Raw genomic sequence first — 13,968 nt, 5'->3', positions numbered from 1 at the left:
GCTAGTAAGTGTCTGAGGCCAGATCTGAATTCAGGACTTCAGGCCCGGCGCTCTAACCACTGCGCCACTCGCCGTGTAGTAGGCGCTTAATAAATGCTTGTGGATTGATTGGTTGAATTGTATCTCTGTGCCTAGCGCAAGACCTTGTTACATGGTCGGCGCGTAATAAATTCATAGTCAATCTGATTATAATCTATTAGACAATCTGATATTCAGGAAAGCTCATCACAGATTTTATAGTTAGAAACAAATGGTTGTTTTAAAAAGGTATGCCTCACTTTGGATTTTTTTTTAATGTGGAAAATTGATTTGAATTCATCTAATGAGATGATGATGTTAATGATTGAATGTCATTCATGGACAAAACTCCTTCGTCCAGCGTATTTTATTCCTGGATGTCTTTTTTTGTAGATTCACATTGCCAAAATAACTGGAATTGGTAGAAGGGAAAGGCTCTCAATAAAGAAGTTAATTTACCTGGATGCGTTGTGCTTGTTTATACCGTCTAGGAGTTGAGAGAAGACAACATCATCCTAATTGAGACCAAGGCGATGTTGGAAGAACAGCTGACGGCTGCTCGTGCCCGAGGTGACAAAGTCCACGAGCTGGAAAAGGAAAATTTGCAACTGAAATCTAAACTTCATGATGTGGAACTGGTAACAAAGCTTTGCTGTTAAGTTGTATTTGAGGAGCAACAGCCTCTCCAGCTTTCAGCTGGTTTTTTAAATAGACAGTGTAGACCTCTGACGGTAATAGCATCATTTACAGTGCGCTTTTTTTTGCATCTAATTTTTTTCAAGTAAGAGATAGCTATCCCCCTCCCCCCACTTCTCCTAGTGCCACCCCACCCCACCCTCAAACTGAAAAAAGACTCGTAATAAAGGTGCACAGTCAAACAAAACCTTCCCACGTTGGCTCTTTCCAAGAGTGTGTTTCTGCCCCTAGTCTGTCACTTCTGCTTTGGGAGGTCATCGGTGGCATGTTTCTTTACGTGACCTCTGGAATGACGGTTGGTCGTTGCATGGAGCCAGAGTTCTTAACTCTTTTAGAGTTGCTTTTCCTTACAATGCCGTTATTAGATAAATTGTTCTCCTGCTCACTTTATTCTCCCATTTAAAGGGTCTTTCTAGAGATTTCTGAAACCGATCCTTTCACCATTTCTTAACAACTTAGGAAACTTAACACGCAGTTCAGTCTTTTACATATATATCTATATATATCTATATCTATATATATATCTATATATATCTATATATATATATATGTGTGTGTGTGTGTGTGTGTGTGTGTGTGTGTGTGTGTGTGTATGCATACAAACATTTTAAAGCATCTTTTTTGTAGGAACAGATGGTATGGACTTAGTTATAAGCCACAGGTTTCATTGACAGTTTTTTTGGCCTTATTCTGGAGTAATAAAGGATCAGGGAAGGTTCCTAGTAAAACCCTACATCATCATGACCCCAGCCTTAGAACTGAGGATTAATTTTACATGCAAAAAGAAATACGTTTCTGCTGAAATGCATTTCTAGGGGCTCTCATGTCCTAAGCTGGCATAAGTAGGTAGCTTTAGACTAGGGGTTCTTTATCTAGGATCTCTCAACTTTAAAAACAAATTGATAACGATCGATTAAATGTAAATTGAATTTAAATAAATTGAAATAAACTAAAATTGATTACAAAGGAAACCAATTATATTGGAACATAATTTCAATATAATTGGTTTCATTTGTAATCCTCCGTGTTTTATTTTATGTTTTTCAGTACATTACTCTGAAAAGCAGTCCGTAGCTTTTACCAGGCTGCCGCAGGCTTTCACCAGATTGCCAAAAGGGAAAAAATGTTAAGAATCCTTTCCTTAATTCTTTTTTAAAAGTCCTGTTGTATGACCTAGAGTCAAGAGACCTGGAGTCAAATCTTAGCCCCCTGGACTTTTCCATTTTTTGGTAACTATTGGCAACAAATCTTTGGTGCCAGGCTCTATGCTCAGCACTGGGGCAAAGATACAAAGAAGAGAAAAGATCCTCCTTCTCTTCAAGAAACACTCCTATTTAAGTAGGAGTCATTTCAGTTCTCTAGGACTCAGTTTCCAGTGGGGATGATGATGCTTGTACTACTTCCTCCCAGGGTGGTTGTGAGGAAAGTGCATTCCAACCCACAGGGTACCATAGAAATCTAAGTTACTGTTACCTGGAGATGAGGCGCTGTTTTTCGTTTAAATGATGTGGCTTGCAAATATTGCTGTGTCTTCTCTGGCAAGCTTCTTTCCATGCATATTTTTTGATAGGGATACACATCTAAGTTGCATCAGGTCTTGCACATTCGTCTCCCTTTTCCTTGAACAACTTTTCATTGGTGTCCTCTGTTTTTATGCCACCTGGATTTCCCTTTTCCCTTACATCCTTTGCCCCAAAGCTGTCGTGACACATCCATTATGAAACGTTTCACACTTCTGCCCTGCCGGAAGCAGCTGGTTTTTTAATGACAAGAACTCATCCCTACACCTGCCGAGTTTTACCCGCTCTCTCCCTATGTTCTGCCTTCTTCCCTAGGACCGGGACACGGATAAGAAGCGCATAGAAGAGCTTTTGGAAGAAAACATGGTCCTGGAGATTGCTCAAAAGCAGAGTATGAATGAATCTGCCCACCTGGGCTGGGAGTTAGAGCAGCTGTCCAAGAACGCTGACCTTTCAGATGGTAAATAGACCCAGGAGACGGTGACTCAGTCTTGACTGTCTTTTCAGTTTCCATCCCAAGGAGCTAAGTCTGACATCATCTCCCTTGGAGTCCTCACTAAGCCTGATAATTCAACCCCAAAGACCTAATTACCTTTAAAATGCCACTTGGAATCATCTCTGTCTATTCCCTCCCCACCCCTTGAAAATAAAAAGTTCAGTAGCCTTTTCTCTGGAGTGAGAAATATAGTGTTACTATGTCATTTCCTTTTCCTGTGGGAACCCCCATGGCATTCTACGATGGCAGAGGCCATCTTAGTCAGATTTATGAATGGCTAAGAGTGCTTGATGGCAGAGGAAACTCCCAAATGACCATTTATCCCCACTGAAGCCTGTGCCTGTGCCTTATGCCCATGCATTTGCCAAAGTGGAAAAAGATGTCAGCCATTTCCCCCCACTCTCTGAGATGTACCAAAGGGGTGTTTTTGTTTTTAACAAATCAGCATTTATTAAACATCTGCTCTGTGCCAGGCACTGTGCTAAATGCTTGTGATACAAAGACAGACAAAACATAACGTGCACAGTGGTCTGTCAGATTATTGGGTCGTTTGCCTATACCTACTGACTTAGTCCACACATACGCTGATGACCCATTGACGAACTTCTCAGGGGGAAAAGTCCCCTTCTTGGAAAGGGTTTTATGAACATGGGGTCAGAATTACACCAAGAAGCATTGGCATCAAACAAATGATAGAAGGTTCTAAAAAAGAATATATACATGGTCCCTACTGACAGAGGTGAGTTACTATTTGCAGTAGATTTTGGTATTTATATTTGCAAATTTACAGAGTGTTCGCAGGGGATTTTTTGGTGAAAATCTTGGATTTATTTCTCAGCAGAGGAATAAGACCAATTATCAGTTCATCAGGAATATTTCATTATTCATTGTGAAAGAGTATCGTTTAAATCTGGATCATTGATTCATTCTAAAAGTATGGATTATCTGGGACACGGAGGGAGCTGTTAAGTTCACCAACCGTTGTATTAAGTGCTTACTCTATGCAGATTTAATTCATACAGCACTTATTCAGTCCTTCCAATCTGGCAGACTTTTTATTATTTATTAATAAGCCCTTTTTAGGATATTATGAAACACCTCTTATGTGCGAAGCACACTGTTAGCAACCCACTAATGATACAAAGATGCCGGAAGACAGCCCGATCCTCCAGGAATCTTATCTTTTATTAGAAGGCCGAATAGCAAATAAATGTGTGTTCCTGATAACTGAGTGGAGTGGAGTGCTAACGAACAAGAAGGTATCAGGAAGGGCTCCCTGTAAGAGGTGTTTCTGGAGCTGAGTCTCGAAGGAAAGATGTGGAGGAGAGGGGGGAGCACATTGTAGGCATGGAGTGCAACTTTTGCAGACGCAGCGAAGTGGTAGCTAGAATTTGTAGACCAGCTAGAATATATTGTGTGTGACTTGGGGCAGTGATAGTAAGGATGGAGAGGTTCCCTGGAGCAGGGCTGTGAAGAACTTGAAATGCCAAGCTTATATTTTATTAGAGAGACTATAGCAGCGGTGGGGACCCTATGGCCTCAAGGCCACATGGGGTCCTCTAGGTCCTCAAGTGTGGCCCTCTAAGTCCAGACTTTGGAGAACAAATCTTCTTAATAAAAGGACTTGTTCTGTAAAACTTGGACTCAGCTAAAAGGCCACACCCGAGGACCAGAAGGCCACATGCGGCCTCAAGGCTGCAGGTTCCCCTCCCTGGGACCATAGCAGTCTATTGAAGGTTATTAAGTAGGAAAAAGACAAGGACGGGGAGACGGTGACAGAAATGGGGACAGCCAGGTGATGCGATGAGTGGAGCGCTTGGCCTGGAGTTGAGAAGACCCGAGTTCAGATTTGGTCTTAGAAGCTGTGTGACCCTGGGAAAGTCACTTAACCTCTCTGGCCCAATGGCCTCATAGGTTCAGTATGGATAATACTAGGACCTACTGTACAGGGCTGTTGAGAGAGTTTCAAATGGATTGCTGTGTGAAGTGCTTTTAAACTTCAAAGCGCAACGTAAATGCCAGCTGCTACTATCTTTGTTAATTTGATGTTTATGAGTATTTTTAGGCACATTTCCCATCGTGCCACTCTGCTTTAGATTCTTCAGAAGCTCCCTATAACCTACCAGATGTTGCCCAAATCCCTTATCCTGGCATTCAAGGCCCTTCATCCTACTTTTTTATTATTAGAAATTAAACTTTTTTTTTTTTTTATCATTGCACAGACGTCTTGGTTACGTTGCTGTCTGTAGGGGTCTGTACTTGGGTGGGAATTCAGAGGAGTGAAGGTGACCAGGGAAGCAAGGATGGGGGGCGGTGTGAACAAATACCCCCTGCTTTTTCCAGCCTTATCTCGTGCTGCTCTCCCCACGGGCTGGCTCCGGCCACATTGAACTGCTCCCCCTTCCCTGGACGTGTCCTGTGTGTTCCATCTCTCTGCCTCTGCCCAGGCCAAAATATAAAGGCCGGTTAATCGAGTATCGCTGGGCGCTCGTCAGTTTTGTTTTGTTTTGTTTTTAAGATCTGTGATTTCAGGTTGAGAGCTCCCGGTGAGCGCCTCAGAATCTTCCCTGAGGTTTCATCTTAGAGCAGTGCCTTGGGCATGGAGACATTAAGTGACTTGCCCAGGGTTCCCCGTCTAATCTCTATAGGAGGTAGGATCTGAACCCAGAACTTTTCTGCATTCAGGGCCTGCTCTCGTTCCTCTACGCTGCCCTGTCATTCATGATATGGGCTTAGAAATCCTATTCATTGCTTTACAAGCGCCTTTAGGCTGGTCTTTAAGGCCCTCCGTAGTCTGACCCCAGCCTTCCCATCTTTAATGCAGGGCATCCCACAAGTCTTAGCGTAGTCTTAATTTCTTGTTTTGTTTTTGTTTTTGTTTTTTTGGAGACAGGGTTAAGTGACTCGCCCAGGGTCACACAGCCAGTAAGTATCTGAGGCTGGATTTGAACTCAGGTCTTCCTTACTCCAGGGCTGGTGCTCTATCCACTGGGCCACCTAGCTACCCAGTTTTAATAGCTTCAAACCGCCCTAAGGCTTCTGGGACACCCTGTACATGTGTGTATGTGTTTAACCTCACCGCCCCCCCCACCCCACTCCCCCCCAACCAGAGCTCTTTGAGAGCAGGACTATATAATCTTTCACCTTTTTAAAAAATCCTCAGTCCTTATCGTAATGACTTACATGTTTTTGTTTTGTTTCATTCCTTCATTTCTATTTATCTATTTATCCATTCATTCATTTGTTTACGTCTAGACCTCTAATTTCGGCAGTGAGCAAGCCCTCCAGTGATGATGAAACTCCCCCTACTGATGCAGATTAGCAGTTGTTCACTAATTTATAGTTTTAGAGAGAGTGGCCTGGGGCCCTCATAAGTTAAGTGACTTCCCCAGCCAGGATCTTACCGTCAGCCAACAGGTATCAGAGTCAGGACTTGAACTCGGGTCTTCCTGAGTCTGCGAAAGGCGCCTTCTTGTCGTCTCTCCCCAGTGGCCGTGAAATCCATGGGGGCGCTATCGATTCCTTCGGGGGCACTCCAGTGATGCTCTGGAGCGCTGAGTTCTGATCCTGTCCATCTTCTCCTAGCCTCCAGGAAGTCGTTTGTGTTTGAGTTGAACGAGTGCGCCTCGAGTCGAATATTGAAGCTGGAGAAGGAGAACCAGAGCCTTCAGAACACCATCCAGGAGCTGAGAGACGCCTCCCTGATTGCAGAAGAAAGCAAATTAAAATTTGTGGAGCTTGAGACGGAGAACCACCAGCTGAGCAGAAAGGTAACCCCCTCCCGCCCTGGTCACCGCAGGGCAGGTCACGATGAAGGCTGCCCAGTAAAGAGCCTTGCCATCACCTGTACCGAGATCCAGGACAGGACGTGTAACAAAACCAGGAGCTAACAGCAGGGTAGTGAGAACAGTAATAAAAAAGAAGCTCGTGTTTAAAAAAACTAAAAATGAGACGTTTTACAAGAGCTCTTTTGTGATTGAGTGTAGCCACGAGTAAGCGAAGTTAGACTCGAGGCAGCGGACATAGGAAAAAGCAGGGCTAGAAGTCAGAAGACTGGATTTTAAAAAATCACCGCCCTCCTCTGAGACCTCGAACAAACCCCTTCAGTTTCTTGAGCCTCAACTTTCTTACTTGTAAAACAGACGTGAAAACTTCCTGCCTTAATCTGTTAAACTGTTCCGTTGAGGATCTGATAGACTGATGTATTTGAAAGCGCTGGGAATACAGAGACAGAAAATGGAAATGGCATATACAAAATGTGTATTATTCTGCATATAAAAATGGCAGTTGGTGGGTTGATTTTCAGAGCGCACGGGAAAGAGCGAGACAGGGTGGTCGCTGCTCACATTATTGCTGGGCTTAGAAATAGGGCTTGGCTGAACTACCTATCTGCAGGGCGGCCTTCTGGGCCCAAGTTTCCTATTGGATGGTTATGAAACGGCTATAAACAGCCTCCTTTTTTTGGTGGTGCAGTGGGTAGAATGTTGGCCTCAGAGTCAGGAAGACCTGATGTCCAACGTGGTCTCGTGTTCTTACCGTGTGGAAGTCACCACCTCAGTTTTCTCGTCTGTCAAATGGGAAAATAATGTTGACAACCTTCCAGGATTATGTGAGGTTCAGGTGAGATGTTTGTAAACCGTAAAGCGCTGTTTAAATCCTAGCTGTTATCATCCTTATCCCCATCTTTGTCTCCCTCCCCATCCCTGTGCCCATCTCCATCTCCATCCTCTCCTCCATCCCCATATATTAGGAAGGCAGAATTTATGATTTCAAAGAGAATCTCATATGTGCCTAAAAGGTCCGGAACCACAGGATATAAGGAATTCTCTAGGCAGAAGGCAGGAGAACTAAAGCATGTATTTACACTCCACAGTAACAAGCCCACAAACCAGCATCCCCATTTTGATATTTTCATCAAAAGCTTCCAGGCCCAATAAGTCAGCCTCACAAGGGTAACCAGGAGGCCACAGAGAAGCGAGATGGTATAAGGCAAAATCGTATACATGCTTCCCCTCTGCGGTAAGAAGATTACCCACTAGCCTCTAGTCAGCTCTGCTACCGGCAGCTCAGCTTCGGCTGTAGGCGTCTCTGGCTCCAACCGGAAAAGGAAAGGAGGATCTTCAAGCTGTCCTCTCCCCTCTTATAGAATTTTTGACATCATCAAGCGCCGCCTGAACGACAGGGGCCGATTGGTTCTTGACTCGGCCCCTCCCCGTAGCGTAGACCACGTTAACACACCTCCCCTCAGCCAGCGCCACGACTCATCACACAGGAAGTTCTCCGATCCCTGGCATGGTCGCTGGGCCTCCTGCCCCGGAAGAGCAAGCCCCAGCGTCCAGGGAAGCTCAACGAGGCAAGCTGAGTCATTCAAAGAAAACAAAGTCCATTCTGGCTACACCCCATCCCCTTGCCCTTCTTCATCCTCACCCCCATCCCTGTGCCCTTCTCCATCCCCATCCCCTCCTCCATCCCCATCCCTGTGCCCTTCTCCATCCTCACCCCCATCCCCATCCTCTCCTCCATCCCCATCCCTGTGCCCTTCTCCATCCTCACCCCCATCCCCGTCCCCATCACTCCGCAGGTAGAAATCACAGTTCCTCCATGTCTTCTCATCTTGTGTGATTCATGCCCTTGTCTCTGAGGTACCACATGTGGGTGCCATATTCAGAACTCACTGAACATTACAATCCTTTCTTTGGATTATTTTACTGTCTCATTGCAGCTCTTGGGCTGTTTTCTCCTTATTCACTTCATGGCCGGCTTTGTTTTCTGGTCCTACTAGTCCTTCCCTTTGCTCGTCTAGTAGAGTTAAGATAGGTTGTCATAAAAGTGTTTTTCTCCAACTGTTATGATATAGTAGGAAGAGCTCTGGCCCCAGCAATTGAAGCCTACATGTGTCGTTTTATCTCTATTTCCAGTTAACTGTGTGACCATGAACTCAGTTTTCCCATCTGTAAAGTGCACGGCTTGGTCAAGATGACCCCTCAGGCCCCTTGGCTGGGCTCTAAAAGGATTTTATGATTTCTCTGATTTGGGTGCGGAGTAATGCAACAATTGTTATGCCCGGTGGCTGAATGTGGCCCTTCGGACTTCGGCCTCTCCACTTAAAGAAATGAAAGGGTTAGATTAGATGCCCCCCAAAGTCCCAGGTCTAATTTCTGTGGTTCTTCAGGACTCATCTTCTCCCTTATTCCCTCTTCCAAACTTACACCATTTTCCCTATTCCAGACCTTTATTATTTCTGTCCAAGGTACCGCCATCCTTAGAGTCACGCTGGTTCACAATTTCAACATTTGACTCAATCCACACGTCCGGTCAGTCGCTGGCTCTCTTCCCTTCTTACACAATATTGCCCCAGTCTGTCCGTTTCTCTTTCCTCGAGGTCACCATTCTGTCTATCTGGCCTCCTCAGTGGTCTTCTTAATTCTGGTCTTTCCCCTTTCCATCTTCCATGCAGCCTCCAAAGTAATTTTTCTAAGGCACAAAGCACGTGTTACTGCTCTTCTGCTCAGTAAACTCCAGGGGCTCCCTCTTAACCCTGGGCTTACATACAGACCCCACTTGGCATTTAGAGCCCTTTAAAGCCTGGCTCCAGGCCGCTCGTGCAGTCTTCATATACATCACTCCCCTTGGCGTACTCTGTGGTCCAGCCAGACCGTCCGTATGACTCTTCCTCTCACAAGACGCTCTTCTCTCACTTTCCTTCCAGATGTTGCCTCGGCCGTCTCCTTGCTCCAGACTGTACTTTTCCCTTCCACCTGTTCGAGTTCCTTCCTTTCTTCACCTGTCACTTTTTACGTGCAATTTTGTTTTGTTTTTGTTCCTCCCTGGATGCTAGTCTTTTACCCCACCCCAAGTTACCATCTATTTACTTGACGTGTAAAGATTTCACATCCCTACATACGTACGTGTGGTCTCCTTTTATAGAATATAAGCTTCTTGAGGGCCAATACGATTTCATTTTATAGTCTCTGTGTGTCCCTGCTACTTAGTACAGTGCTGATGCTCAGAATTGACAGCAAGGTGGCATGGCAGGCAGAGCATTAGACTTGGACTTGGAAGACCTAGGTTCAAATCCGGCATAAGATGCTTGACTATCTCTGTGACCCCAGGCCAGTAACTTCACCTCTGTTTACTCATTGTAAAATGGAGTAACAGTGGCACCTACTTCCCTGGGTTCACGTGAAGCTAAAATCAGATAATGTGTGTAAAGTGTTTTGCAAACCTCAAAGTGCTATCATTAATTAATTAAGAACCTTAAAATGTTAACCATCTTTATTATAATAATGATAATAAATGCCTTCTGCCCATCCTAAGTATGTTTTCCCCATCTAGGATGCTGTCTCCCTACCCCCATTTCTGCTGCCTTTTTGTGATTAAAGTTTCAGCTGGCCACAGGTTTTTCTTTTCAGTTCTAGAGGTGAAAAAAGCCCCTTGCATCTGTTGCTTACACCTTCTGATGAAAACAGAGAATACAGAATTATTGGGCTTGTTTTACAGGCCCATATTAACCTATTAGAGGAAGTGACTGGATTAAGAAAGCATTCAGGCCTTGTTCCAGATAAGGGAGATTTGACATTTAGAAAGATAAGGATTATGGGGTTCCAGGAGCCCCCTAGAGCTGTTAATTGAATGTTAATTGAAAGACTGGAAGGTAATCCGGGTATAGGAGGTGACTAAAGATTGTCCTCCCTGTAGGTCTCAGGAAACGCTTTTTTTCCCCTCCAATTTCCCATTGTTCATTTTACTGCCCTCATATGCCACCCTCTGTACAGCCCTTCCTGCCTGTACAAACAGGAATTGGCATTCATTGCTGGCTGGAGAGCCTTCTTATTCTTTGGTTTTTCCCTTCCCTAGAGGGTTCCCCACCCCACCCCCCATTTTCCACTTTCTGGTAGTGTTCCATCTGGCTTTTCCATTGTCAAAAATAAAAGGGTTTAAAGTAAAGCCATCAGGATGTGCCGCCTTGGCAGAATTCAGAGGGAGAAGGGGATTACCCACTTACTGGAATAGGTCTTAAAAATCAGAAAATTTACAGAGGTGATTTCCCCAGCCCGGGGAGTGCTTAAGGTGGTTAGATAGCTCCTCCGTGATTTACCGGTTTACCGTGCACACTACAGTAGGCCTCTGAGATAGGTGTCAAAAGTGTTATGTGTCCCATTTTCCAAAGGAGGAAACGCCTCGGAGGAATTTGTTTTCAGGGTGAATTGTAGATAAGCCGGCTGTTCTCAGAGAGCCAGTAAGGTGTGAGTTCTGATTCTGCCTTTCACATTTAACTGGGTGACTGTGGGCAAGTCAGTAAACATCTCTGAACCTCATCTGTAAAAGTCAACCAGACAGCGAGCATTTATTAAAGGGTTAAGCAAACAATACCAGCCCCTGGCCCCAAGGAGCTTACATTCTGATAGGGGAAGATGACACATAAAAGGAGACCAGAAAGAGTAGGATAGGGAAGGAGGTACCTTACAGGGAACTTGGCAGAGAAAGAAATCCGGAGAGCCAAGAGTGGAACAGGGAGGGGAATGAAGGAATAAACCTGGCTGGCCTGGGGCCTTCCTTAAAATGGAGTTTCCAGGAAGAACTCACGTCAGAGAAAGAGTTCACAGGGGCAGGGGCATCTTCCAGGGTGAGAAGGCTTCTATGACATGGTGGAGAAAAAAGGCAGGGGCATAGCTTGGTAAGGAATGAAGTAACATCTTGATTTCTCATAAAGTCACTAGCTTCCACTTGCTCCAATCTAATTTTTAAAGTAGTATTTTCTTCAGTGATCTTTTGGACCTCCTTTTCCATTTGGCTAATTCTGCCTTTCAAGGCATTCTTCTCCTCATTGGCTTTTTGGAGCTCTTTTGCCATTTGAGTTAGTCTGTTTTTTAAGGTGTTGTTTTCTTCAGTGTATTTTTCAGTATTTTTTTGGGTCTCCTTTAGCAAGTCATTGACTTGTTTTTCATGGTTTTCTCGCATCCTTCTCATTTCTCTTCCCAATTTTTCCTCTACTTCTCTAACTTGCTTTTCCAAATCCTTTTTGAGCTCTTCCATGGCCTGGGACCAGTTCATGCTTTTCTTGGAGGTTTCTGTGGTAGGCTCTTTGACTTTATTAATTTCTTCTGTCTGTATGTTTTGGTCTTCTTTGTCAGCAAAGAAAGAATGCAGAGTCTGAGACTGAATCTGGCTGCGTTTTCGCTGCCCGGCCATATTCCCAACCAACTAACTTGACCCTTGAGTTTTTCAGTGGGGTATGACTGCTTGTAGACTAGAGAGTTCTATGTTCCACGTTTGGGGGGGGGGATGTGCCAGCTCTGCCACACCAGCACTGCTCCTTCCCCAAGAACCTCCAACCCGGACTGGGCTTAGATCTTCAGCAGGCTGTGCATTCCTGCTCTGATCCGCCACTTAATTCCTCCCACCAGGTGGGCCTGGAGCCAGAAGCAGCAACAGCTGTAGCTGCCCCACCTCCGCTGCCTCCAGGGCTGGAAGCTGAACCGCGAACTCCTTCCACTCCCGCAGCTTTTCCCACTAACCTTCTCCGCAGTCTTTGATGTTTGTGGGTTGAGAAGTCTCGTAACTGCAGCAGCTCACTGATTCAGGGCGCTAGGGCTCCCTCCGCCTGGCTTCTGGTCTGGATGGTCCATGGCGCTCAGGCTGGGCTCTGCCTCACTCTGTTCCCAGCTCCGTGTGGGATAGACCTCACCCAGAGACCATCCAGGCTGTCCTGGGCTGGAGCCCTGCTTCCCTCTGCTGTTTTGTGGGTTCTGCCGTTCTAGAATTGGTTCAGAGCCATTTTTTATAGGTTTTTGGAGGGACTCAGCAGGGAGGTCACGCCAGTCCCTGCTTTCCAGCTGCCATCTTGGCTCCGCCCCCCCAGGAATGAAGTAAAATGGGCATAATAGGGCACCTTCAGGCAGCAAGGTGGTACAGTAGGTAGAGTGCCAGTCCTGGAGTCAGGAAGACCTGAGTTCAAATCCAACCTCAGACACTTATTAGCTTTGTGACCTTGGGCAAGTCACTTGACCTCTGTTTACCTCAGTTGTTAAAATGGGAATGAGCACTTACCTTGTAGGGCTGTTTTGAGGATCAAATGAGATAATATTTGTAAGGCGCTTAACACAGTGCCTGGCATACAGTAGGTACTCTATAAATGCTTATTCCCTTCCCTTCTACTTTAATACTTATAGTACCTATCTCAGAGTTTTTCTAAAACTCAAGTGAAATGATGTCTGTATAAAGTGCTTTGCAAACTTTAAAGCAGGACTTCTTAGCCTGGGCTCCACGAACTTGATTTTACAAAATCCTTTGGGAACTCTTCCATTGTGATTGCTTTCCTTTGTAATGCTACTTATTTTATTTTATGCATCTAAAAACATAATTCTGAGATGGGTTCCATGGACTCAGCCCAAGTGCCAGAGGGGTCAGAACCCACAAAATTTAGAAACATCTGCTTGAAAACAGTATGTAAATGTCAGTTACTGTGTTTACAAACCAGCGAAGGTTAAGAGCTGACCATAGCTAGCATTGACACGGCACTTTAAGGTTTGTAAAACACTGAACATACATCATCTCTTTCAGTCCTCACAACAGCCCTGTGCGGAAGGTGCTCTCATATCCCAGTTTTACATATGAGGAAACTGAGGCTTGTGCCTTTTGATTTCGGGTCCGTTGCTGTCTGCTCAGGCCTCAGCTGTCCTTATGCAGTGCCTGTTGTCTCATCAGTTTAGCTGCTGGCTGACTTAATTTTCTCCTTCATGCTTGGGTTCCCGGGTACAAGACAAGACACAACCAACCCAGATCTAACTGTCTTTCAGAAATTTTCTTTTTTTAATTCTGCATGCTATGTATATTTTAACTGCCTTAAGACTGTCCCCTCCTTTGGTGATCCTGGTCGACATATTCCCTTCTGGTCTGTGCTGCCTACTTTACTTTGGATAAAACAAGTCATCTAGCTTTCAGTCTGATTGTAGATTTAATGTCTGTAGGGTAGGGGAGAGATTAACCCCCCATGGGTGACCGGCCTAGACCTGGAGAAGATACCAGGCCACACCAGGGTGGGAGGTAGGCAGTGACACTCCCACTTATGGGGCAGGAGAGATCAGGAAAGTCAGCAGGGGCACTGGGAGTCTTACCGCCTGTCATGAAGTGCTAGGAGGTATTCCAGCTCATGTCTCAACAGGAAACAAGCTGCCAGGGTATGATTGGGTGTAGAGTTTTTTTTTTAATAGTTGAAACTTTCAGGTGAATGAATGT

The 13,968-nt window shown here is 45.1% G+C and overlaps 1 protein-coding gene across 1 annotated transcript in view; it reads left to right on the top strand.

Annotated features, from left to right (window-relative positions):
* The window catches only part of CCDC88C (coiled-coil domain containing 88C), a 228,223-nt gene that overhangs the window by 145,511 nt on the left and 68,744 nt on the right, over positions 1 to 13,968 (top strand). The window contains exons 13-15 of the mRNA XM_036736733.1: positions 510 to 656; positions 2,550 to 2,694; positions 6,316 to 6,500. Of these exons, the coding sequence (XP_036592628.1) occupies positions 510 to 656; positions 2,550 to 2,694; positions 6,316 to 6,500 (477 nt within the window). The remainder of the gene's footprint in view (positions 1 to 509; positions 657 to 2,549; positions 2,695 to 6,315; positions 6,501 to 13,968) is intronic.

Source organism: Trichosurus vulpecula, chromosome 8 (assembly GCF_011100635.1).
Source record: "Trichosurus vulpecula isolate mTriVul1 chromosome 8, mTriVul1.pri, whole genome shotgun sequence".
In the NCBI taxonomy this organism is placed as follows: Eukaryota; Metazoa; Chordata; class Mammalia; order Diprotodontia; family Phalangeridae; genus Trichosurus; species Trichosurus vulpecula.
The sequence above is the reverse complement of the archived record's forward strand: the minus strand, read 5'-3'. Positions and strand labels throughout refer to the sequence as shown.